The sequence below is a fragment of the Macrobrachium nipponense genome, chromosome 46 (genome assembly GCF_015104395.2).
Source record: "Macrobrachium nipponense isolate FS-2020 chromosome 46, ASM1510439v2, whole genome shotgun sequence".
Lineage (NCBI taxonomy): Eukaryota > Metazoa > Arthropoda > Malacostraca > Decapoda > Palaemonidae > Macrobrachium > Macrobrachium nipponense.
In genome coordinates, this window is record NC_061106.1 from 43,341,065 (window position 1) to 43,367,597 (window position 26,533).

General features: G+C 36.7%; 2 protein-coding genes across 8 annotated transcripts in view; one reads left to right on the plus strand and one right to left on the minus strand.

Moving 5' to 3' along the window:
• The first annotated feature begins 6,694 nt into the window (after positions 1-6,694).
• Positions 6,695-14,536, plus strand: LOC135214989 (ferritin light chain-like). Of its 4 annotated transcripts, none has more exons than XM_064249507.1 (6): positions 6,695-7,003; positions 10,620-10,722; positions 11,037-11,170; positions 12,532-12,702; positions 13,287-13,427; positions 13,958-14,536. In XM_064249507.1, the coding sequence occupies exons 1-6, from the start codon at positions 6,989-6,991 to the stop codon at positions 14,087-14,089; spliced, it is 696 nt and encodes a 231-aa protein (XP_064105577.1). In that variant the 5' UTR covers positions 6,695-6,988; the 3' UTR covers positions 14,090-14,536. The 4 variants fall into 4 exon arrangements, with proteins under 4 accessions (XP_064105577.1, XP_064105576.1, XP_064105574.1 ...); XM_064249506.1 differs by having other exon boundaries at positions 6,696-7,003; positions 11,022-11,170; XM_064249504.1 differs by lacking the exon at positions 6,695-7,003 and adding an exon at positions 9,153-9,212 and having other exon boundaries at positions 11,022-11,170.
• The window catches only part of LOC135214988 (uncharacterized), a 79,064-nt gene continuing 66,751 nt past the window's right edge, over positions 14,221-26,533 (minus strand). For all 4 annotated transcript variants that reach the window (XM_064249498.1, XM_064249502.1, XM_064249499.1 and 1 more), the window contains 7 exons: positions 26,301-26,424; positions 25,556-25,689; positions 23,489-23,602; positions 22,508-22,768; positions 21,373-21,498; positions 19,504-20,878; positions 14,221-17,181 (listed from right to left, as the gene is read on the minus strand). In XM_064249498.1, the coding sequence (XP_064105568.1) occupies positions 17,006-17,181; positions 19,504-20,878; positions 21,373-21,498; positions 22,508-22,768; positions 23,489-23,602; positions 25,556-25,689; positions 26,301-26,424 (2,310 nt within the window). In that variant the 3' untranslated portion in view covers positions 14,221-17,005. The remainder of the gene's footprint in view (positions 17,182-19,503; positions 20,879-21,372; positions 21,499-22,507; positions 22,769-23,488; positions 23,603-25,555; positions 25,690-26,300; positions 26,425-26,533) is intronic.

The following is a 26,533-nucleotide window of genomic DNA, read 5'->3' on the forward strand; positions in this document are numbered from 1 at the left end:
ATTTATTCCATTTCCGTGTGTGTGTGTGTGAGAGAGAGGAGAGAGAGTGCTGACCTGGTCTACCCTTTTACCCTTGCATCCCACTCTTGAAGCGATATTCCAGATCGTGGTTATGAATCGCGTGTTTAACTAACAGCTGCAAACAGTTTTGCGAAGGTTTAAGTAAACTTAATTACTACACAGTCATCGTAGGACCCTCGTGTGACTTGTTTTATAAAGGCGGTGTTAGCTGTCTTGTCTGTGGATTATAAAAAAGCTTCTTTTATAGTAACTTTGTTAGTCTTTTCCTAAGTCAAAAAATGCTTGAAGCAAAGGTACTGCCTCTATACTGTATTGTATAAGGAAAAGGACCTGGGTGGACTTTGTAGTATCTTGTTGATTCCTGGTGATGAATCCCAAGGCATATGATGAAGCCATGGAACTAAGCACTGCATGCACGGATTCGCGTACATGCATTACTGATATATTGTTGGCAGAGACCTTTATTCTCCATCTTCTTCACTGCTTTTTTACTATTTGCACGATACATTAAAGAATTTCAACTTGATATGGTGTCGAGTTCTGCCCTTATGCATTCTCTCTCTCTCTCTCTCTCTCTCTCTCCTCTCTCTCTCTCTCTCTCTCTCTCTCTCCATGGTACCCGAGTACTGACGTCAAGAACTTTTAATCTCCCAGTCTGTAGCTTGCAATAATCGTTCGTTTCTAAAATACTTTTGTGATTTCGCTGTTGTGTGTGAAATCATATATTCATATATTGTAGGCCGTGGATGTTTATATGATTTTCTGATAGCTCATATGATCTTTTTTAGATCGATTTTACTTCTGGTAGTGAGACATTGACAAAATTGCCAACACATAGTTGAAATTACTGGTGTGTGTTTATATTCTTATCCTACATACGATGTTACGATTGCAACCACATATTTGGAACAATTCTTTTAACATTGTCATAACAAATTGGTACTTTGCTGCATTATAGTAGAAATGCGAAAAACATAACCTGTTAAGGCAACGTGAATAGCTTCTACTAAGGAGCGTACCTTCCATAATAAGGGAGAAATATTGCATTTTTAGTGCAAAACAAGGTTAGGTCTAGAAACTTCTAAGTAGGTGCACGCGATCATAGATATCATCAACTTCGAGAGGTTGATTTCGTTTTTGATAAATGAAAACCAATTTTATTATTATTATTACTATTATTATTATTAATGAAAGTTTCCACCATTGCGCATGATCAGATAATTTACTTTTTGTTGGTTGAGTTGTGTGCTTAACATCAGCCAATGCACAATTAGCGATTCGATAGCGCAGAACTTGCAGATGTTGAAGGCTCCAGACAAGTTCCTAAAGCATCCCACGATCTAACTTTTGCAGGCTTCAGGAAATCCTGCTGTCTCTATCTCCTCTGTATCAGGAAATCAACAAAACTGGAAGCATTGTGTGTTAAATACATAAGCAAAATACCTAGATGCGAACTTTGAATACTCTGCCAACGACGATATATAAGGCGTGTTTTGTATTGTTCTTCGTCCATTTTAGCTTTCATGGAATTCACCAGTTCCAGTGATTAGTTCTTTATTACTGCAGTAGGTTCTAATTTCCGGTGGCCGGCAATAAGTCGAAGAAAAAAAAGTCATAATTTGGCTATGAAAAAAGTCAAGGGGGAGGGGGGCGGGGCGATTTCGCTATTTCTTGGGAGGTCATTATCTCTATGAGATGTACAGTCTTGTTATTTACGTCTTTATGGTAATCAACAACGGGCTTGTAAGTTGAGAAGTGAACCAGAAAATTTCACACTAACGATCAGTAAAATCAGGCTTCGTTGTTGCTTTAAATAACAGTGAGAAGAAGCAGCCCATTGCTTGCAAAAGCACACACGCTCCTGTCTCCACCCGTAATACGATCCGGCGAAGTTGGGCGTAATAGGGTGTATGCCTTGTTTCACGCCCTTGTCAAGGAACAGAAAGACTGTGCAGTTACCAAACGCAAAGAGAGAGAGAGAGAGAGAGAGAGAGAGACTTTGAATGAGAGGACAGCTTGTGCGCCAAGGAGGATGTAGCTCGTTGAGTACTGTGCAGCTTTTAGTAATATGCAACTATTCGTTTATGACGGCAGCCGTTACTGTGTTCCTTTTGCATATCTAGTCTTATATTCTGCAAGCTTTTTTCCCTGTCTCCTTTTTTCCACAGTGTTGACTTATTGTATGGAATTTTTCTGTCAATAAACAGATTTGTTTCTTCCAAGTCCGAGGGTTGAGTCTAATATCCATTAGTTCCCCGGTGACAAACAAATCGAATTTATCTAACCGTAAGGCATTTCCTGGTGGTGTCAATTTCCGAAGTCCGTTCTATTCGAGGTCAGTCATTGCCATTATTTTATTTAAATTATATTTAAAACATTTCGTTTGTTCTGTACTAATTCCTTCTGTTTGCTGCAAAGCTAAGTTGTTCTTATTTTTCAAACTCTCAGTTTCGGTCTAGAGGAAGCTGGACCTCTATGAATATCGCACACTTTAAATAATGATAATAATAATAATTTATGCTCAGTTCTGCATTTACAGAGCATCGATAAATAAGAGTCTATGTCAAAATATGAATTGCTTGTTGTGCTAGGCCTAAAAAAATACACACACACACACACACACACATTCGTCAGGAATGCCAAATACGACGAGACTGGATATGATCGAAGGATCAGTGTGAAATGATATAGAAGAAATAGAAAAGACCCATGGTGTGAAAGTGGCCAAGTATACAAAAATTAACGTTAAACATTTATATTGGTAAATAAAGATAATGCTTTTACGTTGATAACACTGAATTACTCATTCGTTAATTAATCTTAACGTCGTATAATTGAAGTTGTAATCGGTAGTACGGAGACTATAATTGTAGGATGAAAATATGATCATGAATTGAACTGCGAAATATGGAATATGATTTCATGCGGAGTTAGTGCCTAGATACTGTAAAAATCTCAAGATAACTATGAAAGGGGCCAGTGCGCTTTCATTTAGTAAAGGGATATGACGAATTTCCTGATGACGAGTCGTTATCTACTGTACCACAAGGAGAGAGAGAGAGAGAGAGAGAGAGAGAGAGAGAGAGAGAGAGAGAGAGAGAGAGAGAGCATTGTCAGTTCTCAAAGATTATCCTAATGATTGATTTGTATCCTTGGGCGATGTTAGCGTTTAGCCTAACATGGGTTTCCATTACTGAAAACAGAAAAGTTAATTTGCAAAGAAATATATACACCCTTCTCCTTACTGTATAGCTAAAATAATGTATTTATAAAAGATATCTCCGTGCGGAGGTCTTTTCGGAGTTACCCTTGTCCTGCATATTAAGGACCAGTCACAACGGATGCCGTGTGTAAAATCGTATGACGACGACCGTGAAGAATAACAAAAGACAACAAGTTCAAACCAGCTTTCGTTTATACGTAAATGTAGTATCGTTGGGGTAGAGAAAGACCCTTGTGTGCACGGCCATGAACTCTTTCGTCATACTCTTTTATCCACGAATAAACCCATGGGACTGAGTGAGGCCTTACGAATAACTCAAGCAGCACAAGCAGCGAAGAAGAACGTTCCTTGACTCTCCTTTGTCAAGGAATTATTACAGTCTTTCGCAAGGGGTAATCTGCGTCATTTTATTTTACGATCAGAGATGTTGAGAGAGAACCCTGCATCACGTATAGCCGCGATCCTGTACAGGCGGCCAACGCATGATCCTGAATCACCATGAAAAGCAGCTTTTGTCTCGATGTGGCCAACGAACAGCAGCAGGCTTCCAGTGCCCCCGAAAAGGTTACATTTGTTGTAACATGCAGCTCTATGACATTCTCTGGAATTCAAAATAAAGAAAAGTAACACTTTTGATTTAGCTGTTGGTAATATACTGATGTCACAAGCCGGATTTGGAAGGAAGCCAAACAGTCTCCAAGCTGGTGGCCTCTGCCTGCGTTTACCCTAGTACTACCACGAACCGAACTCTTAGAAATAGCATCAAGCAAACCACTAAAACGATAAGACTTCATTTAATATTAAATATATAATATTTATATATATATATAGATATATCTATATATATATATTTGAAAAGCCCATCACAGGTAAATGTCCTGACATATATATATCACATATTATCACAAAGACCGTCTTAGCTATTTAATCTTCGATGTAAAGTACGCGAATTTGTCTTTATTTTTACTACATTCTTACGGATTCATACCCTGAATCTACCCAGTTAAATACTGATGAAAGTGCTGGTAAAATCTCGCACCCAATTCATGTAAGGTTGATTAAATTCGACGATACCTCAGTCATATCCCAGTAGTGTCTTTTCATTTTAGTATAAATAAGTGGTTGTATGTGTATACTATGATGCAATATGTAGTACTTGTGAATTCGAAGTAGCATAAATAGAATGGGTATAGCTATCCAGCAATTCACAAAAGTCTGGTGGTTAACTCATTAGGAAAAAGTTATAATGAAGCCCCTTTTTGTCACTCCTCTGCGTCGAGAGAAGATAATTAATTTTTTTTTCTTATCACGAACTCTCTCTTACAGGGTTCATTGTTTGATATATACGAACCTTGACAATAATCATCTCCACTTGAATCTGTCTGTCTTCATCTTTATAGTCGTCGTTATGAAATAATTGACTAATCAAGGCTCGTTAGGAGTGGTTACCCAATTCTGATAAACTGTAAAGTAACATTCCGTAACAGGTTTGTTATTGTTGTCCATATTTTACTTAGATTAGCACGACTATATGAAGTTTGTTGCGTGTTAAATGTTGAAATTAGTTTGCGTTAGTTGGATGATCGAGAGCGGTTTACTCCGCCCTTCCCATTTCCTCGTACTAGGCCAATTAATGTCTTGTTCCTTCCTAGTCCTACCCCAAGGGAATATGTCGTCCCTTCCTCTTCCTTATTGTAATGGGGTTACCACAACACAACCATCTATGTTTCCTTTTTGCTCATTGCGTTTCTTAACGTAGGCTCAAGAGAATATTCAGTAAAATGTACCGATTGTACCTTTAGTACTACTCCTGATAATGGAGGGCCAATTATATTTTTGACATCCTCCTATCAGTCATCGCTCTCAAGGACCAGCCAGCGGAATCATATTTTGTCGCCAGTGAATTGATTCAAAAGTTTTTTTTTTATATTTTAGTTTTTTTAAGTCTACATCACGAGGACAATACCAAAAATCTTGTGCGTGTTTAACAGCTGTACCGGTTGCGAGCAGGCCCTGAGTTTTGCATGGTTATTATCATTATTATTGTATATCTGACATCCTCATGCATGAAGTAACCTGAAAAAGTAAAGTTATTAGAAGTGTGTTTTACTATGAAGTAGCAATATTTACAAACAGAAGACTTAGTACTAAAACGTCGACTTGAAACTGATGGCAGTTTGTTCCTTAAAGAGTTAAGGACACTTGCTCAAGGTCCCTCATGTGAGAATGACGAGTCTCATCAGGAAATGCAAGCCTGTCCTTGGTCATACCTCATCTCTCTATCCTTATTTTGTGCATGAAACTACAAGGAAATCCGGCTGTAATAATAACAATAGTATGGAAAAGTGCTTGCGAACGCCTTGCTAAGCTTGACTGCTCAAGTGTCATAAACGAGCATATTGTTCGATGCGCAAGACTGAATCGATTCGACAGCAAACTTAAAATTAGATTTTTTCCCTTCGTATTTTAATTTTTTTTTTCAGGATTTAGATTATATCCCTAACCCATGATACAGAATTTCATTATATAAATAAATAAATACATATATACCGAAGGACCACCACATTCATTTCTGTGGAATTTTCAAAGTCATCTTGATTAATAATTTTAACTTTTTTAACATACCCATTATAATTCTCCGTGATTAAGCGTTTTACTCCTTAATGATCCCACAAGAAAACAAGTTACTTAAAAAAACAAGGGTATTTTTGTATTTTTTCTTTGCAAATGTTAGCGTTTGCTCACGAATTCTTCATCGATCAACTTGTCATGTTACCAAAGAAAGTTTCGTGACCTCTTTCAAGGACACGAAACTTTCAGGACATATTTGGGGAAACTTTTACAATTTCAGTGAAATGCAATTCAAGCTTACCGGAAATTTCATTTGGTGTTATAGACTGAACATACCAAGGTCTCTAGACCTTGGAACTTATGGCAAATCAAGATGGGTATAATGAAACCCCAGTTGAATAAAAGGTCACCATTAGGCGATTATGTTTTTTTTTTATAGTCTTATAGGCTATGTTATTTGCGCTTGATGTATTTCTCATTGTAGGCCATGTATACTTGCAAGGACAGATTAGATTGCTGTCCACTTTATTTTGTATTGTCTCTTTGTGGACAAATCTGTACTAATAATTGTATATTTTTTGTCAATAACGTAACTAACTAACTACAGTGCAAAGCCTTGGGTGCCCCGGCATTTATCCTTCGTCAGGAATGAAAATCCCTAATGCGCAAAAGGCCTCCATGAAGGAAAAGAAGGCCGATCAACCCTGCCTGTGAGCCGCCCTGAGAGAACGGCGGTAAGAGAGAAAAAGAGAGAGAGGGAGAGAAAAGGGGGGGTTTGTTGGCTCATCGACTGAAACTCCTCACTCCTCACAAAGGGTAGGAAGGTTGGAGGGAGGAGTAAGGGGGCGTAGGGGGAGCTCAGAGCCCAAAGAGCTACCTCAGCCAAGGCGCAGAGAGCAGTGCGAGACCAACCTAACCCAGAGACAGCTGTAGCGCACTCAGTGTAGTGTCACAGCTTACGGGTTCGTCCTTATAGTTTTTTTTTATTTGCAGACTTCTTATCTCTTACCTTATCTTCAGACAACAACATCGTCAACAGCCACTTGAGAAGAGTACGATTCTGAAAAAAAAAGTCTAAGGTTCAAACTCAGAGTGTAATCGACCATCGCTGTCACCCCTATTTAGTAACAACATCGTGGAGACCACCTTCGGGTTTCATCCAGCAACAGGACCATGATTGCCAGGGCAGTGAGTATCCTTTGATCATCCTTTGAGTATCCCTTGTTGAAATCCTTTTATTGCCAGTAAATTATATCTTAATTTCTTATTACATGTCAACTGTTATTTGAATTCCAAGTGGACATTTTTTTTTTCAAACACCTAGTATACCGTAGAATGTCAGAATTAGGTGTTGCGAGCTTATTAGGTTATCTTACAAGGCTCTTTATGATATTTTTTTGTATGCAGGTAGTATCTGTCAAGCGGGAAGATAGGATTGATTGTGGGTTAAATTAAATCAGGTTTTTAGGACATTAGGTTATAGGCTATTTTAAAAAAAACCTAAACAGGTCAGGTGCTTGTCAGTCAGTTCTAGCACAGAACACTACTAAATGTTTTAGTAAAATTAATCGTACGTAAAATTTAAAACACACTTGCCAAATATTATACTTAAAATTATCACATCCGTTCAAGGACTAAGGCGACCCAACCCTTTTATGAAATGAAGGGGAAAAAATGTAGAATTAAAAATTTCAGGTCTAAAATAGGCATATGTATATCAAATGCAAGTATATTTTCAGCATGGTAGTATATCATGAAGGTAGGGTAGCCCATGCCCTCAAAAGGAATTCTTCATTAAGGCGGCAGGCAAAAAAATTTATTTTTAACCCCACCCCCCAGCCAAAATAAGTGGTCCCATTGTAAGAGACCCTGTAGTGTTGGGGTGTTGCAGTGACGTTATAATTAATACATTAGGAGGGGAAAATGTGGGTAACAGAACAAAGAAGTGATTACCCATGAATTGTGGCATTTGTAACTCATAATTACTATACCTGTATCCTAAATGATGGGGGACTGATCTATAGGAAGAATGGCTTAAATACACAGAATTTTTATCATCCAGTACATATCACATATCCTAAACAGAAGGCTGTCAGCCTCACTTGTTTAGGTAAGGTGGCCTCATTCCACTATGGTGTCTGGCTCTTATGCTGTGCATCGAACCTTCCTACGCACTGCCATTTACCTTTTATCTTAAGAACTTCTCAGAAGTTGGGGGTTTCCTTTCCAGTATGTATATTACACCATCTAGGTATAACATTCCTTTTCTTAAGTCTTACAAAATTAAACATTCTCTTTAATATCCTATTGTCCTCCATTTTTTCCTGATGGCCTTGCCATTAACAAACATAATGTTCCATCTTTTAACCTATATTAACCCTTTTTCCATTTGAGGTATCTCCACATATTTTACATGTTCTGTTTTTCCAGTGCTGTTAACATATCAACAGCTTCCATATTTTTCTCTAAACATATTCCCACCCTGAATTTCATAGTCCCCTCTTTATGTAGCCTATGCATTCGAGAATTACATTTTTAATATCTTAGCCAATGAACTTTATAACCTACTTTTTATAATAAATATTATTTTGTTGAAAATGCTGAAAATCCCAGAAACAAGCAAAGCAACACTAATCTGGAACTTGCTGATACTGGATTCTAGCATACTCTTGTGATGACAGCCAGGCTTTGCAATGGAAGTCTTTTAAAGATGAAATGGCCTTATCTTGCTGAGGAATAATCATAAAGTTTCGTTATACAATTTGATGTAGAGAATTATGTTGCATAATGCATTCAAGTGCATGGTTGTAGATAAAAGACCATGTAACAAGTGACAAGTAGCCTATGAATAATGAATTAACAACTTCGTCCTTGAGTAATTGGTAGCAGCTAACAACTTTTTAGGTTATTTGTTGCAGCATTATCGAGTATGTTACGTAGGAGCAAATGTTTCAAGTTTATTACTTTCAGATACAGAAAGGATGATTAGGCTTCCATCATTATTAGAATGTCAGCATCTTTACAAATCTTGGAGTTATTTCATTGTAGTATACGTATAGCCTAATTGTGTAATTTTTTTTTAAAGCCAAAGAGATGAAGACCTTTAATACAGTGATGTGGTAACTTGAGAATTACAGATGTCCATGGGATGGTATGCTGATGATTCAGGCTAATGAATTAATGGAAGCTGAATATTGATAATTTTATAAACATAATCAAGAAATGATCTTTGACGCTGGTGTTTATCTGAAAGTGGCCCCTGGCCTTATCATACGGTTACCTAGATAATGGCAGATGATAATCATTAAATTTATCTCCATGAAACGTCGGAAGATTTTCTCAGTGTCTTACAATGCTTCGGTTCATATTACGTGCAGCTAGACACCTAGGAGGAAAGGTGAATTTTTAGAATTTGATTGTAATGGAATAAGTTTTAAGAATTTATTGTAGCTGAACAAGCCCTGGCACCTCTAATTCTTTGTGCTGCAGCTCATCTTGAAACGGTTTTTTATATCCATCTAAAATACAGTGTGTATTTGCTTACTAGTTAAAGCGCTTTCATTTTAATGCGAGATTTAACAATAATTGTGGACATATTACATAGTTTTTTTTTATATCAGCCTGTTCTTCCAAACTGTGTGTTGTAACTGTAATATAGTAATGATTTAAATGTATCCAGAATAAGTACATGGCTTTAGCAAAATCTTCAGGCAACCATTGCAGGCATTAACCCATGTCAGTAGCACTTGTGAACTGTTAAATGTTCACTTGAAGTAGCATGGCAATCCACAACATGAGTGAGGCAGTTGCTGAAAGTGATAAAAGAGCAGGAGAGTTGGTGGAAGAATACCAGTAGATATTTCAAGGCATTTGTTGAAGCTGCCAAAGGTTTAGGACATACAATATGTGAGCACACTGTAGACAGCCATACATTTCTTATTGCACCCAATTGGCGTTCTCTACATTTTACTTCGTATCTATTCAAGTGTCTTTTCACTCGGCTGTCTTGTCAACTTTAAAATTTGCTGTGCAGCAGTTAGTCATTTAATGAACTTGTTGATTTGCTTTATGATGGTAGTCATTCCCTTGATAAGGATTCAAGAGGTTTTACAGTTGTGACGGTAGTAGGATAGCACCTTGACATTGTAAAGGTTTGGCCCCAAAATGAAAAGTAATTGTCATAAGTAGGATGATCAGTGGATGGGGTGTGAGACCTTTATTACTGAGTCTTATATGTTATGACTGTGTTAAAATAATTGGAAATATTTTGATGTGCATATCTTGGAATTTATGAACTGACTGAACTGTTCTACGTGAAGGTATATACCTGATGAATTATCATTGTTCGTTCAAAGTACCTTATCTGAAAATGTTTGGGGGGATAAATTTGTTGCAGAAGCTTGCACCATATATACACTAAAACATTTAGTTTTCAGTAAAAGCACTCTGAAACTGTATATAATATACCTCATCAAAAGAACCATAGAACATAGAAGTAGCCCTTACGTGGTTTTACAATGGAAAGGCATGAGAACATCAATGTCTAGAAGTTGCTAGAAAGTCGTGAGTCACAGGAAAGAATTTATTCAGAAATTCATTAAATTAAGGTAATTGTACAGTAGTTAATCACTAGAGACTCTATGTAAGACACCTTATGAGGTGAGTTTGCCTTTGCTTAAGAAGGTACAAGTTGCCTTCTAGAAAAATTGAGATCTAGACCCAGAATTCCTAGAGCCAATGCATGAAATTTATGGTGTTTACCTGTAGGTGAAATAGCTTGTTTATATATTTTTATTTTTTTCAGATGCGTGTGTTACACATTAACATCTGTGTCTTTTTGGTGGCCATTTCTGTCATCCATGCCCAGCAGAGCGGTGGGTCTATTAGGCCCATTATGCTAGGCGGTGGTAAGTCATAATCATTTTTTTTCTTTTGGCAATAATATCAACCAAGGATTTGGTACTTTAATTATTTGAAGACTCCTTTAACAACCAATATGTAAGGCAATAACAACTACGTACTGGCACATTGCAAGGCAGTTCATATGCAGTTGATGTAATTGTCAGTACATGTATACAGTATACAGTACAGTACAGCATTTGCTGCTTTAGATAGGAGTGAAACATTGCTATGTTGATAAATTATTATTATGTTAAGAGTAAGAGAAGGCTTTAAACATTTTTAATGATATGTCCTGGTCTTCCAGGCGCCCGTGCTGCAGCTGACATCACTCCTGTAAGTGCCAAGTCTGGGGCGTTTCTGGATCATGTAGAGGAAGGAAAGGATGCCAACAGTAAAATGTTCTTGGACTTGATGAAGAAACATTTTGATTTGTCAATGGATTACCTCTTGACAGTAAGTGCAGTATTAGATTTTTTAGTTTGTATATTCTAATTCCAAAGGAGGTGTTATGCTGATACTTTCGTAATCTGTTGTTCAGTTAGAGATCCAAAGAGACCTCTTTCATGAATGCTAGCGTTTTCTTCTTGAGAAACACTGTTGTTGAAGCTGATTCGATCAGTGTTCGCTAATCACTACTTACATGATGTGGAAACAAGTGTTTGAGGACTAAAGTATATTAGGTCTTTTCTGCAACTGGCATGGCGCTAGGGAATGAGGGGTAGAAGTACTTCATATATTTTTTCTATCTTCTCGCTGTATGTAAGGTTGTTCCAGTATTGGGAAGCCTGAGGGTACTTGGTACCTGGAATACCCACTAGTCCTTTCTTTTAACTTGGTGTACAGTTATAGATTAGGTTAGTTACAGTCATGTCACTCCCATGGCAAGGGGATTGGTATTGCTTTAGTGCTAATCAGAGTACTCCTTGACCACAAAGCTCTCACTAAAGTAGGGACAACTCCTGACACTATAGTCATATCCACTATGGACTGAGATTAGCAACCACTGGAGGCAGTATCTTCCTGCTCTAGCGCTCTCCAGGTAAGGTTACAAGAACCATTCCCAAAATGGTAGCTTTACCTATATCTGTTTAAATTCATTTTCATTTATAAATGCTTTGGAGTACGTATTGCATGTCCGTGAGTCCTACCTCCTGTCAATGCGGGATTCGGCTGTAATATTTGCTTAGTTACCTATATAAAAATCACATTTATAATATAATTAGGTTTTATATATACTCTTAAAGTAATTATGTGATCAGAGCCCCTCCCTCTTCCCTATTATGTATGAATATATGGAGTATAAATGAACAGAGCTCTCAGCTATGTTGTACCAATTCTTCCCCAAATATGGGCGGGCCACTACCTGCATCAAAGCAATGGAGCGCTGCCACAAATTTTAAATATAAAGCTGCCATTAAAATTAGAAACTGTAGCTGTGTGGTTACTTGGGAAGTGTATATAAATTTTTTTTTTTTTTTTTTGCCATGTTAACTGGTTAGTAAAAGCTACAAAGTGTTTATTAGATAAAGAATTAGGGATGAAGAATGTATAGTGCAGAGAATATTGAGATAGTGGAGAATAAATGATGGCAGTGTTTACCCATTTTTTTTTAGTGTTTTTCAATAGCAATGTTTAAAGTATTTTAAACATTTTGGTTTACTTAATTTGATCATTTACTTTAATTTGTTGCGGGAAAAAAATGTTTTAATTCTAAAATAGTTATGATTGTGGTATGAGTTTAGATAATAATAATTTTGCTTATAATACACAGTACAAATGAATGCACTCTAGCAAATATGTAATATTTTGTGCAGAGCAAACAGTTTGCCAGCCAGTATGTTGAGCGCCCAGGTCTTGCAAAGTACTTGAACGAAGCCAGTAGCCGTCAGTGGGAAGAAGGAATGGACATCCTCAAAAAGTTCTTGCAGCGTGGAGGAAGCATCACTGATGAAAACTTCAAGCCTGCCTTCAAAGTTCAAGGAAATGTGAGTGATCATATTGCTTGATATGTTATCTTCCATTGTGTTGCATAAAAGTTTGAACGCTGAAAAGAAATTGATAATATTGTGAAAGTATAATTGCCAATTCTTTCCAAGTTTTTGAGTGAGGAGTAAATATTTTTATTCTTGGGGGGGAATACAGGGTCTTTTATTTTACATCAGTACAAGCTTTTATATTTTAAGAAGCCACTAGTGTTCGTCATATACATAGTTATACCAACCAAATTGTAACCATTCCCAGGGGCAAATGTAAACCTAAAGGTCATCTGCCCCAGAAGTGGATATTATCACACAAAAGCAAATATTTAAAGTGTTTTGCCTGATTTTTGTAGGGATGATATTTGAGTAGATAACTATTGGCTTTCAATAAGTTTTCTTTTGCTGTGTATACATGTAATATTGGCAATGACAGTTTAAATTATTTAATTTTTGAAAGGATAGTACTCAACTTATAAGGTATTTTCAAATAAAAGTAAAATTACCATTGGAAGGTGTCAAATATTATTAGTACTGTTAGTAATAGTCTTGTACTACGTGTAAAATATAGAGTAACGTGTACTTGTTTACAGCCTGAACTGACTGGGCCAGAAACTGAAGGCTACATCCAGACAATGAAATCTATGCTGGATGACTCCAAAGTACTGGCCAAGGATATGAATCAGTTGCACCACATGGGAGGAAAAATCCTTGACAAAGGTGGTGATGCTGAGGTAAGTGTGCTTTGGTGAAAAGGGATGATGCTTCATTTACATAAAATTTGCTAAGGAAATTCAGTCAAAAATTTGCTAAGGAAATTTAGTCAGTCTCCATCACTTTCACTGTAAACAGTTATGAAACTTGAGTTACTTGTAGCTTATAAGGCAGTAACACTGTACTGCACTGCATAACAGCAAATATCAAAGTTTAAGAACTGTCAATAACTTACGGCAGTGTTGATACATGATGATAATCTGTTTAGAGAACAGTTATAAATATTTAGTCTGGTTTTATCCAAGACAAAATAGGAAGTAAGGTACAAACCATGTTTCACAAAAATAATGTACAGTATGGTAGTGTACTTCATATGGTATATGCGTATGTTGTTGCATACATGAAAAAAGGTAGTAACTTAAACAAACGTCCAATTTTCAGTTTGAAGTGTTAGTATATAGCTATATTTAATGTGTGTGGTTATTCATTTTTGACAAGGTAGGGGAATAAAGAGTTCTTTTGTAATATGCCCACTTCTCCCTTTTTTCAGATTGCTCATTACTTTGATGACAAGCTTGAGAAGGAAGCAGAAATATCCCGAGAGCTGGCAGGTCATATCAATACCCTTCAGAAGATGAGCACCTTGGGTGTTGCCATGCATATCTTTGACTCTGATCTGTAAATTTTGATCTATCACCTTTGTCATAAGCAAAAGACCAGGAGTGACATGAGTTGTTAAGTATGTTTATTTACATTGCATACACATCATAGAGATTTGTTCCTTAGCATTTAACTTCATACCAGAAATTTAGCTTATTTTTTTTTGCAATGAAAGAACTGAGGTTATGTAGTACAAAGTAACAGAAGAAACTTGAAGATTTAACTCTTTTTGACTAATTGTAATGTGAATGTAAGAACGACAAAAATGTTTGTTGATCACTGCTTGTTCATTAAAACCTGAGGCTATGACAGAAATATGGTGAAATACATGAATAATTATTGATTAGTCAGTATTAAAGTAAAAGAATGTAGGATTTGACTAGTTTTAGCATCACTAAACTTGGTGAAATGTTGGATATTAAAATCACTTGTATGTAACAGGTTTTTTAATATATTTTTTCAGCACTTACATTTTTTTTTTTTTACATTTATTTGCCATAAAATTAACCTAATAAGGTTACTACAATGACTTGATACATATTTGGCAAAATAGACTAGTATAACTGTATTGTAATGTCATGAAGACCAAATGCTCATATTTTTAAATAATATCTACTTTAAACTTGTGCTTACCTGATTAGACAGTAAGTGTTGTAGATCTTATTTCTTTTCAGAATATCCAGTGCTTTACTCAAATAAAGATTATAACATTCTGGAGCATTAACTTTACATAAAGCTTGCATCTACATTTACAACAAAAAGTCACTAGACGTGCCAGGTGCCAATTTTATTTTCTGGAGGTACTAAACTGTAATTTCCAAAATGGAGAAGAATAGATGTACAAAGATCTCCATGGCTTGAAATTTGAGAATGACTAAAAGTTTACAACGTACCTCCAATAAAATTTCACGAGCCCTACACAACTTGCAAAGTCCCTCGTTGACTTTGTAAGATTGACTCAAGGAAGCAACGAGGCTAGACCTAATAAATAGTTTTTGGTTACAGCAGATGAGTACAGGTACCAATGCCATTAATGGTATATATTCGCAACTGTGAATTGAATAAAAATACCTAAATTTTTATCAAAAGAATTTGACATTGAAATTTACTTCTGGCAGTCCCCAGGTTAAATCAGGTTTAGGTTAAGTCTTTCCAGACTTCAGGCGCTTGCCTCTTGGCGATGTAAACTTGTTTTTAGTGCTGTAACTCTGACTTACAGCACTGTTGCTGTTTATTCACATTGCTCAAGATGGTTCTGGTTAAAATGATTTTCGGCTTCAGCGCCCTGCCAGAACCACAGGACTACCTCTACGACTTAATTGGGTTGAAACCACACTTCTTGAAATGGTACTATCAGGTCTGACTTGCAGTCACATCCTCATCCAATGTGAACTGAATATTATATTCTCTGAATACAAGAAATCAGAAGCCCCTAGAGTGCAGAGAGGAAAGTACTTGTTCAGTATTCCCTTCTACAACCATAAAATACACAAAAAAATACACAGAATACATAAACTGAATAAATAAATCTCTATGTAGTTAAATGTTAGGCAACAACATGACCCATATAACACCAATTTGGAGCATAAATTTGTAAACCTTTTCTCTTCAAATTAATAGATGAAATGCAAAAAAATAAAAAAATAAAACTACAGGCCAGCTCTAATGCAGATGTTTTAAATACATATGAACCTAGTAAGAAAATTTAAAATATACAGAAACTCTTCAACTTACTTGGAGGGTTTAGCCTTCTGATAAACAAAAACCTATAGTATAGCCTGCACTTGGAACATGAACGATATCAACTACCATCATCAAGTTCCAAGTAAAGAAATCTAGTAAGTTGAGGAGTTACTGTACCAGGTTTTACAATATGATACAGAGTTGTAAAATAAAAAAATTATAAAATTACATTTAACAGTTAGTGCCCTAACTATCAGTTTCTTTGGCCTTCTACTTGTCGGTTAATCCTTTAAATTTTGATACGTGGGGAAGAATATAATTCCGTTTGACACTTGAGCAAAGCAGGAGCTATATTCCTCAAAGAAGAGTAAGCTCCCTTTCTCCCTTGTAGTCAAAATCTGATGCAGTGAACTTTCAAGGACATATCGTACAAAAATGACACTCGCAATAAAGCACCAACCTTTAGTTAAAGGCTATTGTGGGAAAGTTCAAGAAAACCTTATTTCTGCACTTCAACTTTACAATTGTCAAATGTGTTATGCTACATAAATAAAATTTATATATGAAATCTTTAAAATACTGAGTAAAAGTTTTTAAATCTCAATTTCAGTCACATACTTTTGAAGTATTTTTAAAACTGACAAACCCTGAAAGATATAACAAGCTGCTGCTACGTCTTTAACTTGTGTGACCATAGTTGACTGTGCACATAAAAACCTTGCATATGTGCAAAACATGTTCACAATATGGTAATGTAATTCTACATCATTAAATAGCTTATATACAATTCTCTTGTACTTATGTGTAGAAAGTCTTGGTTCATGTTTTGTTAAAATTACTGTACATTGAATAAATGGGTATACTAATATCCATTTCTAGATATGCAACTCGAAATTCTATAATGACTGCTATACTCCTAGCACCTTTAGTTGCCAGCAACCTTCATAATAAGTCACTCATCACGGTCACAGACAAAAGAGTACTACACTATAATGCACTACACTTGCATTGATAAGGTACTAATGTTCCTTTCTTGTTCATTTTTTAAAATTCTTTCCACTAATACCATGACACCTTGATTTATTTTCACTAATACAAGTGAAATGTTCCTATGGTCCCATGATTTACTTTAGACTTTTGATGGGCTGAAAGTATCACTGGAACTGTGGAGTACACAAATGTGAATGCCATCCTTGTGGTGAAAGACCCCAACTTATTTTACAAATCCTAATAACTTAAAGAGCTTGCAGTTCTTTCAAGATTCCTTTTTTTTTAGATATTCACGTGGAACAACTCCCGACCGGCCTTTAACTGTTGCCTTCCACCATCCAGAGTGACCTGCTGTTTCATGCACCAGGATTAGATCCCCTCTATTGAAGCTCAATGCTTGGTCAATTGTTGCTACGAAGGCGAACTTGGCTGTGTACCATTCTGAAACAAAAATTTATTTTTCACTGTTTAAGGAGATACCAAGACTTAGGGTGATGAAAATCTAATGCTTAAACTTGAAGGAATAATATAAAATATATAATTTTCAATTCAGGTATACAAATTATTGTAATGACAAAGTGAGTAATTCCCTCTTGTGCAATTACAGCAATTCATACCAATAATTAGATTTTAAAAATATAAATAAAAAAAACCACTGTCAATTATGCACAAGACTTTCAATGCAGTACTGGAAGAAGCAGTGCTTGGAAAAAATTAGGCACTGGGGCTGGCCATTAGCCGTTTTGTTTCAAAGGATAAGTAAACATTGAAAACAATTTATGTCGTGTGAAGAATCCTCATAGTGTGGGGTTTATTTGCTACTTCCTTGCTTTACCAATTACTTTAAGCCTTTGAAGTGAAGGCTTTAAGCCATCAGAGGAGAGGAGAGAGAAGTTGCATGAAAGTGGTAAAGAGCTCTTTCTTACAAAAGACATTTTTAGAAATTCTTTTCATATGAAAATAGAAACCTTTTTTGTTTTGCAGCAAATTATATACAAGGCAAGGAGACTGAAGAAGCAACACACTGACTGACGAAACCACTAAGGAAGAAGTGCAATGCACCTAAGCATGTCATACTATCAAGCAGCCAGAGGATGTACATAGGCCTGGATTTTGGGGTGTGATTTAATTTTCATCTTTATTTTGGTCTCCCCTCCAATCTGGCTGATAAACCAACCATTATGAAGTATTTCACCTGACGTTGGCAAATGGAATCAAACTGACAATCACAGTACTTAGAGGGTTGCCACTTAAAGTGTTGAAGACAAGCAAGATAACAGTACACCATCTATTGGTGAAGAAAAATCTACCCCTCTATTTCTTTCACAACTACCAAGAACTGGTGAAAGTAAATGTACAAAGGTACCTGTCAGGCGTCATTTTAATTCAGACGTGAAATCAATGATTACTAAAGTTTGGTTCTATGCTCAACATTGTATATACCCTATTCTAGAATAGGACTGTGCAACAGTGATGTCTGGCACCATGTATTCTAAACGTGTTGTCTGATCAAAAGACCATTAAAGGCTTTTCTTGGTAGATTCTGAGGGTTAAGGATTTTCTGTAAAGTAGAGCATCATTTAACATCATCAATATTAGTCTCTCTCAAATTTTTTAGAATGACATTTAGTTACTGCTAAATTGAGACATCAACAGTTTTATTGTACCTTGTGCTTAAAGGCAGTAAATAAACAAAGTGAGATAAAATTGTTTCTCAAATGAGTACCAAGCTGACTAGTTCCTGAAGCACAGGCATTAATGGAAGTTCCCCATCCAAACAAAGCTTATGGAAGATGGCCTAGCAATCTCTTCTGGATCTGAATTATTACTAAGGAAAATTAAACCACTCCTTTGCTGGGGTACTTAAGCCCTACCATTGAGGTCAATTTAATACAAATCTTGAGCTCCAGAAATAATGCACCAAAGGTTCCAGCAAGCTTAGTTTAATTCTTCAACACAATCATCTCTTCCTGATTCCAAACAATGATTGATGAATGGTGATCATCAATGTGTCATTTCTAGATTCCTTCATTTTCTACCTTGTTTGAAAATGACAACCATTCCACAGGTGTGTAAGGCTCTACCAAAGGGTTTCAAATCTTTAGTACCTAGAGTTATGTAAGTACAGATTCTGAGCACTTTCTTATGATCTTGGCATTGCTATGGTGATCAAATAGTTGAGGTAAAGGCGAGATTCTAGGTTGATAGCCTGACTTACCCACCCACACAACTAGATTGTTTAGGAGGACACCAAACTGTCACAAGAGCATTTAATTTAATAAGAGCTCCTAATGGAGTTTGGGAAGACTGAAGAGAAAAATGGAATCTTAGGTTGTATCCTGCTCAAAATCTAATTTTTCTGGACTGTGTTAGGCAGAAAAAGTTCCACACACACTGTATTGGCATTGTGTAAAAGTACCACCAAGATGATAGAGTAGAAGTTTCCTAAACAACTGAAAAAGCTACAGTTCACTTTCACCAGAGACCAGCAAAATATTCTGTCATACAGGCAAATAAATAACTGATCACTACTGAAATAAAATGGCAAAAATCAAGAACCCAACAATTTTTAAAATTAAGGTAAAATCTTTTATAACTTTTAATTAAATAAAATAAGGTTAAAAATTATAAAGTAAAAGGGACATATATACTGTACATATATAAAACTTATTCCATAGGCAAAACCAGTTTCCTGGTCAATGCATTTACAGAAAATTTTATTGTATATGCACTGTACTTGACTTCATTTCCTCTAGGACTTACCTCCTTCTGTTGTTGGCAATGAATCTATGGCTGGTTCTGATTTCATTCTCTGTTTACCTTCTACATTCATAACCCCATTAACATCTTGCTGTGAAGTGCTATCGAAGCTGTTACCTTCCGGAGTCTCATAATAATCGTCATCAGATTCTGTAGCTTTCGCTGGAGTCAACTTTTTGTCTTCTTCTACTGATAGGGAATTTTTGGGGGTTAATGTGGCCTTACTAAATAAATTCTGAGGTCTCGGAGGCAAATTTGGTTTCACAGTCTTAATCTCAGGTGGGCATGATGAAGAACTAGTTTTGGTAGCATTATCTCCATCAACTTGGTCTTTAGATGCATTTGCAACATTTCCAGAGTTGGTGGACTGACTCTCCTTTGGTTTAGATGTATTATTAACTTCTGTTACATCTTTATTTTTATTAAGTCTTGCAATCATATCTTTTACAGATGTTCCTTGATTTGATGGTTTACTTCTGAGGTCTCTACCAACATAAAAATCTTTTCTTTCAAACGGTTTGGTAAAATTTCTCAAATTACTTTTAGGTTGCACATCTGATTTTTCATTAGCACTCGAGGACACTTGTTTATTCTGTTCACCAACCTCTGAATTTTCCCGATCACTGTTACTTGACTTAACAGGTACGGCTGTCGGTAAAGGAGGGACCTGATACATTTGAGAAGCAGCAAGGGCTTGTGCTGATGCATCATGATTTGCGCCTTCAGGATCAGCTTCGGTTGGAATTGGGCTAGGAGGGATCTGATACTCCGCCTCCATTACAGATGAAGGCGGTACTTTGTACTCTGAATCATCATCATCTACTGTTGGCAAGGGGACCCCTTTTGGGGGTAATTTTGGAGGTGTTCTACAAAGTGATGGCCGCAAAATATATTTATTGGGGTTAGGCTGGGTAAGATTTGGATCGGATAGATTCATATTCATAAGAATTTCGTCGCTAAAAGATCCAACCAGTGAGTTTGTTGATGCTCTGCTGCTGAGGGTGGGAGACATGGAACCTGAATCCTGAGGAAGCCCATCAGCAGACACAGCACGGGGTTTCTTAAGGTCTTGGCTTATATTACTCCGATTCACATAGCTGGTGTCACCAGAAAAATTATTATATTCACTAGATGGTGATACTGGATTTTCTTCAGCAGGTTCATCAAAGTCCTCTTCAATTTCACAATAAATACCCCCTGGATCATAGGAATTATAATTTGCATCTTTTGGGGCATCTGGAAGTGGTCTTGCTGCTTGTTTGTTTATTCGATCTTGAATATTCACAGGCAAGGGAGGTCTATCAGGTTTTTTGCCAAAGCTGGTAGTGGATGGAGGTGGACAATCAGGAAGTGGAGGCGGTATTTCTTCTGGACTCACCTGCAAATTAGCATATAAACTGGTAAGTTAAAATTATTACAAATTATTTTAATTTTAATGCATTATTCACATATGATGTATATTAGCCTAAATGAATAAGATCTCTTTAACTGAAGACTGTCAAGGTACACAAATATTAACATATTTTCACATTTTACTGAAGAGTAAATTCCTATAAGACATGTTATGTTTGAAAATTGCATTAAGAAAGCTTAACATCACTGCGATACCTAAAAGTTTTGAGTCTGATCCCTGATTATCAAACTACATTATTTTCAAGTTAATTTTCCAAAATATCCCACACAATATGGAAGTAGTGACTGAATATTCATAAGACACTATCTCATCAATCCAAAGCTACTTAAATTCTAAAATGTAATGGAGAATGTAACCTTAAATATTCATAAAAAATAAGAGTGACATATATCAAAAAGTTTTAATGTGCATCTGAAATAAGAGTGACATTTATCACTTTAATACTGAACATTACTTACAGGGTCATAGTCTTGGAGATCTACCTCTTCGCCAGGTGGATTTGTTGCTGGTCGGGATGGTATAATTTCAGGTGTTCCAACTGGTTTTCCAAACACAGTCCCTTCCGGACCCACTACTTCATACACCTTAAAAATGGAAAGCATTAGTATTTATTTGACGGGCAACTCAAAATATAGGCATTTTCTCCCCTTTTATCCCTTAGTTCTTACAATTAATAATTGCTTGTAAGTAACCCTTCAGTTTTATAAGGCAAAACTGGACTTCCCATTTTTCAGTCAACAGTCAATGACTTATGGATTCTTTTTGGAAATTTGGTCACAGATAAAGGGACTGTACCGTACATTATTCATTTTAGAAAATAACAGCCTATGTTGCATGCTAGAATAACTACTCAGACCATTATGCATTTGGCATAAACAAAGTAGTATACTGATAACTCAAGAGTCTCCAGTAATAAAACAATAAACCACATAAGATCTTGAGTGTAATGCTATACTGTAGTTCTGAGACTGTTCATAATCACACTGCCACAGACTGAAGGATGGGAATGGCTAAGGAATTAAAGAAGTTACAGGTAGACTTAATCAACAGATGACTCAGGAAAGAGGACAGTTTGTTGAATAGAAACACTGAGGTTTAAGAAAATGATCAAGACTCTTGTATCCACTGTCATGCTGGGTACTTAACTAAACATTCCATTCCATTAGTCACTGCAACTAAATGACAAAGGTCCTCAATAACACTGATGCCAGAGCAGGTACAATACTATGTTATTATGTGATACGCATTGTAGTCCTCAATATAGGTCTACAAGATTTTTTCATTAGGTTGAGAAAATGACAATGATTTGCTGAAGGATAAAAAGCAGTTGATGAAGTAAATAAAATCCTGGAATTTGAGGATCAATGAAAAGAGACAACCACATAAAGAGCAGAAGTTAAAAAAAAATGACATTTGCAAAAATATCCCCAAAACAGTAAAATAGTTACTCTTATTAATTTTTGTCTTTGCTTCAATGTTAATATGGTAATAAAAATAACAAACATGCTGGAAGAGACAATATAGTATACTAATGACAAACGGTCATTAGAAATATTTATAAAGATTAAAATGGTTACTACTACGTATACATACTTCTTCTTTGGCATCATCAGCAACATCATGGTAGTAGAAATCATCCTCTTTATTTGTGTCATTGGACTTCGATACAGCTGGAGCAGCTGGTGGAGACGCTTTTGGTGGAAGGATGAGTGTATTCATGTCAGCTGTTATATTGTGACCGAAAATTCCAGACAGAGAACTCATGGATGGAAGAGTTCGACTCCGGCCTGCCTTTATCGTACGTCCAAGAGCAGCTAACCACTCTACTCTGTCACGGGCCGTTCGCGCAATAAACTATGGAGAGAATGATAAGGCACATTTTCAGAGTATTATACAAAGTATTTAATGTTTTGTGAATGGCACTCTCTGTAATGCCAAGAGTTTGGAAATATACTGCATTCCAAATTACAGACTCTGGGAAATAAGTTTTATGTCAGACTACAAAATATTTTTATAATGCAAATGCTTGTCATAATGGTCTATGCAGGATGGAAAATCGAATCATCAATGAAGTTTAAAAGAGAAGAAAACAAGTGCACAGACAAACAATGTTGGGTAAAAGTTCCTGATAGGTACTTGAAAAGCTGTGCTATTGACAGGGACCTGGAGAAGCTGCTCTAATGACAGGGCTCAGGCATAATGCAGTGTATAGGACTTAAAACTGAAAGACTAACACAATTCTGCCTGTGGAATTATATAACATCCCTCTACTTCATCTAATGCCAAAAACATTTTCAGAGGAAAGCTATTGGCAGCATAATTCTTTAGCTGATATACTAACAGAGAACAAGGGATGGGTGGTCTACAGTAAACTGATACCGCTAAACTGATGTCAGCCCCTACATGGAATTTTGTTTTCATATATGGTAAAGCTCCTCACACACAATATTCTTTCTTTAAAAGAATAGTAGTCTAAATCTTCCTCAGACCTGCAAATGTTTCCAACTACAGCACCAGCCGAATGGATCACTCACTCTCTCTCTCTCTCTCTCTCTCTCTCTCTCTCTAACTTACAGTATGAGTCTTCTTCCCTGGACCAACAATTTCAAAAGCTGCGTCTCTCTTTCTTTGGTCTCTGATGTCTTCCCCTGTGGCTATCCTTGCTGTGTAACCAGTAAGGTCGATGGTCTGTAAAACAATAACAACAACATTAATAATAATAACAAAAGAATTTTTTTTCTATAAATTCATATGATTATGTTTCAGTCTACAGCTACTGGAATAATTTATCATTATTATTAAGTTGAAGGAGGAACAACACGTGCCCAATTCATGAATTTATAACTCCATCGAACTCCATTGTCGCAATCTCACTTATATACATTTTAAAGTGAGTTATAGCAGGATCTCAAACAGCCCAGTCAACCTATGTGAAATTATGCCTGGCTATTTCAGAGTTAAGGTTTATTGACCATTTCAACGTTAAGGCTTATTGTGAGAGAGAGAGAGAGAGAGAAATAAGGACCTCTGTGGAGCTGCAATTGTGGAGTATGAGTGGTATAAGCTCGAAGACTATTCACGACAATGTTTGTAAAGGAAAAGCTTAGCTTGGATTATAAGTTAGCAGGAGCTGACTAAACAGTAGTTGTTGAGGAAATTAATTGTATCCTGTTAAAAAAAGACTAAGTTACAAAGATGAAGTTCCTTCACTGCCACAAGAGGAGAAATATGTGAAAACAGTAAATTTAAGCATCGAGAGCATGAAAGAACGTACAAAAATTAGTGTCCAATACAGATCTTACGCAGTGATGTTAATAAAAGATGTGTGTGTGTGTGTGTGTGTGTGTGTGTGTGTGTGTGTGTGTGTGTGTGTGTGTGTGTGTGTGTGTGTGTGTGTGTGTGGCGGGGCGAGACAAAGCTTTAATGTCAATTATAAAGAGGACACACCAATGCTGACGTGACGGGCTCGGTGACGTAGGCACGTCAAGTTATTGAGACTATCATGACAAGACATGGGAGAAAGATTTTGAGATTTTGATAGCGATCTGACAGACTCTTCTCAAAAGGCCTCACAAACTGGGAAAGGAATGACGGACAGACTGCTGTTGATTTTCCCCAAAAGATGGCGTGTCCTTAGAATGGATAATATTTCCGGGTGGCAAAGGAATCCGCTGCCAAAAGCAGTTACGTTTGTTAAAAAGGCAACAATCTCACGCCGTGTGCGTTTGAGTGAAATTGACTCATGGTCCAGATAGACCGTGGTTTGACTACTGGAGTTTATGGTCACTCGTAGGAAATGCCAAGCGCATTCATAGTGAAAAGAGGCGCCACCTAGTAGATCAATCACGCTCTTGACCCACCACCCACGCCATTTCAAAAGTACTTTTAGTAATAACTTCACTCTCGTTTTCCTGGTGGTTCTCCCCCTATAGAGAATACTCTTGAGGACTCCTTAGAAAAGTTTACAGGGATGCGCTGGATAAACAGGGGTTCAGATGCCATTAAATTTTTAAGGAGGATAGCGTCTGAGAATACCGTCTATACAGGATAGATAGCTTTTAAGGAGTATAGCACCTATGGCGTTAGCTTCGAGAATGATGTTTGAGGTGAATTAAATACGAGCAATAAAAGACACAGGAGAGGTAAGACACAGTAAAGAAAAGACACAGTAAAGAAAAGACACAGGAGAGGAAAGACACAGGAAAGAAAAGGAAACAGTAAAAAAAAGGAAAAACACAGGTAAAGAAAAGACACAGTAAAGAAAAGACACAGGAGAGGAAAGACACAGGAAAGAAAAGACAGTAAAGAAAAAGACACAGGAAAGGAAAGACACAGGAAAGAAAAGTCATAGTAAAGAAAAGACAGTAAAGAATAGACACAGCAAAGGATAGACGCAGTTAAGAAAAGACACAGCAAAGGATAGACGTAGTAAAGAAAAGACACAGGAAAGAAAAGATACAATAAAGAAAATAGACACCGGAAAGAAAAGACAGTAAAGAAAAAGACACAGGAAAGAAAAGACACAGCAAAGGAAAGACGCAATAAAGGAAAGACACAGCAAAGGAATGACACAGAAAAAAAAATGCCTAGACTGAGAGAGAGAAAACCAAACGACCCTGGGGGCCAAGGCTGCAATAGTACCTTCCTCTGCCTTTCGTCCGTCTCCTTCAGGAAGAGGTACAGCATACAGTTGGCCGCGACGCAGTGGTAGTTCTTCATGTTCCTGAGAAGCCCCTTCGTCTTCTTCGTCAGCACGCCGTGTTTGTCACAGGAAGCTTCGAGGGTGGAAAAAAAAGAGCTTTATACTCACTATAACCAAACTATCAATGCGTTATTAAAAACAGGCTAGGAGGTAAACTTTAGGAGGAGAGAGAGAGAGAGAGAGAGAGAGAGAGAGAGAGAGAGAGAGAGAGAGAGAGAGAGAGAGAGAGAGAGAGAGAGAGAGAGAGAGATTAGGATGTCTCAAAGACTTGTTAGTCCATCCACGGAGGCATCGTGCGCCTAGAGACAATTTTTTTTTCTTTGAGAGAGAGAGAGAGAGAGAGAGAGAGAGAGAGAGAGAGAGAGAGAGAGAGAGAGAGAGAGAGAGACTTAAAAAGTAATAATACGATTTTATCGTAAACTTTAGGCAGAATCTCATTTATTGAGAAGACAAGTTATTGCCACAAAAAAAAAAAAAAAAAAAAAAAAATGAAAAATTAAATTATGAAAAAGCAACAAGACATTATCAAGAATTTCCATTTAATTACTAAGCGTGAACGTACAAAATCACAGACTGCCTTCGATTACCATGGCAAAAACATCTATTTTTTCACACTAGTCCTATAAAACGTATAATAAATTTATGGGCGCAAGGCTAGGCCTATAGGCCTCTCCCAGAACTCACCAATCACCGTGCTAAAGGCAATAGCATCAAGTGTTTCCATATAAACATCATCGTTGTCGTCAAGGTCATCTTGGGTCACGTCACCTTCCTTCAGAACGCCGTTCGAGTCCCCGGGCTTCGTCTCCTGCAAAGGACATCGAAGGATATGTCATTATAACTACACAAGCTTTTGATGTTTACCATTGTCGCGTCCTTAACAATGTGGCAGCGATGATTTTAATTGTAAATGAAAG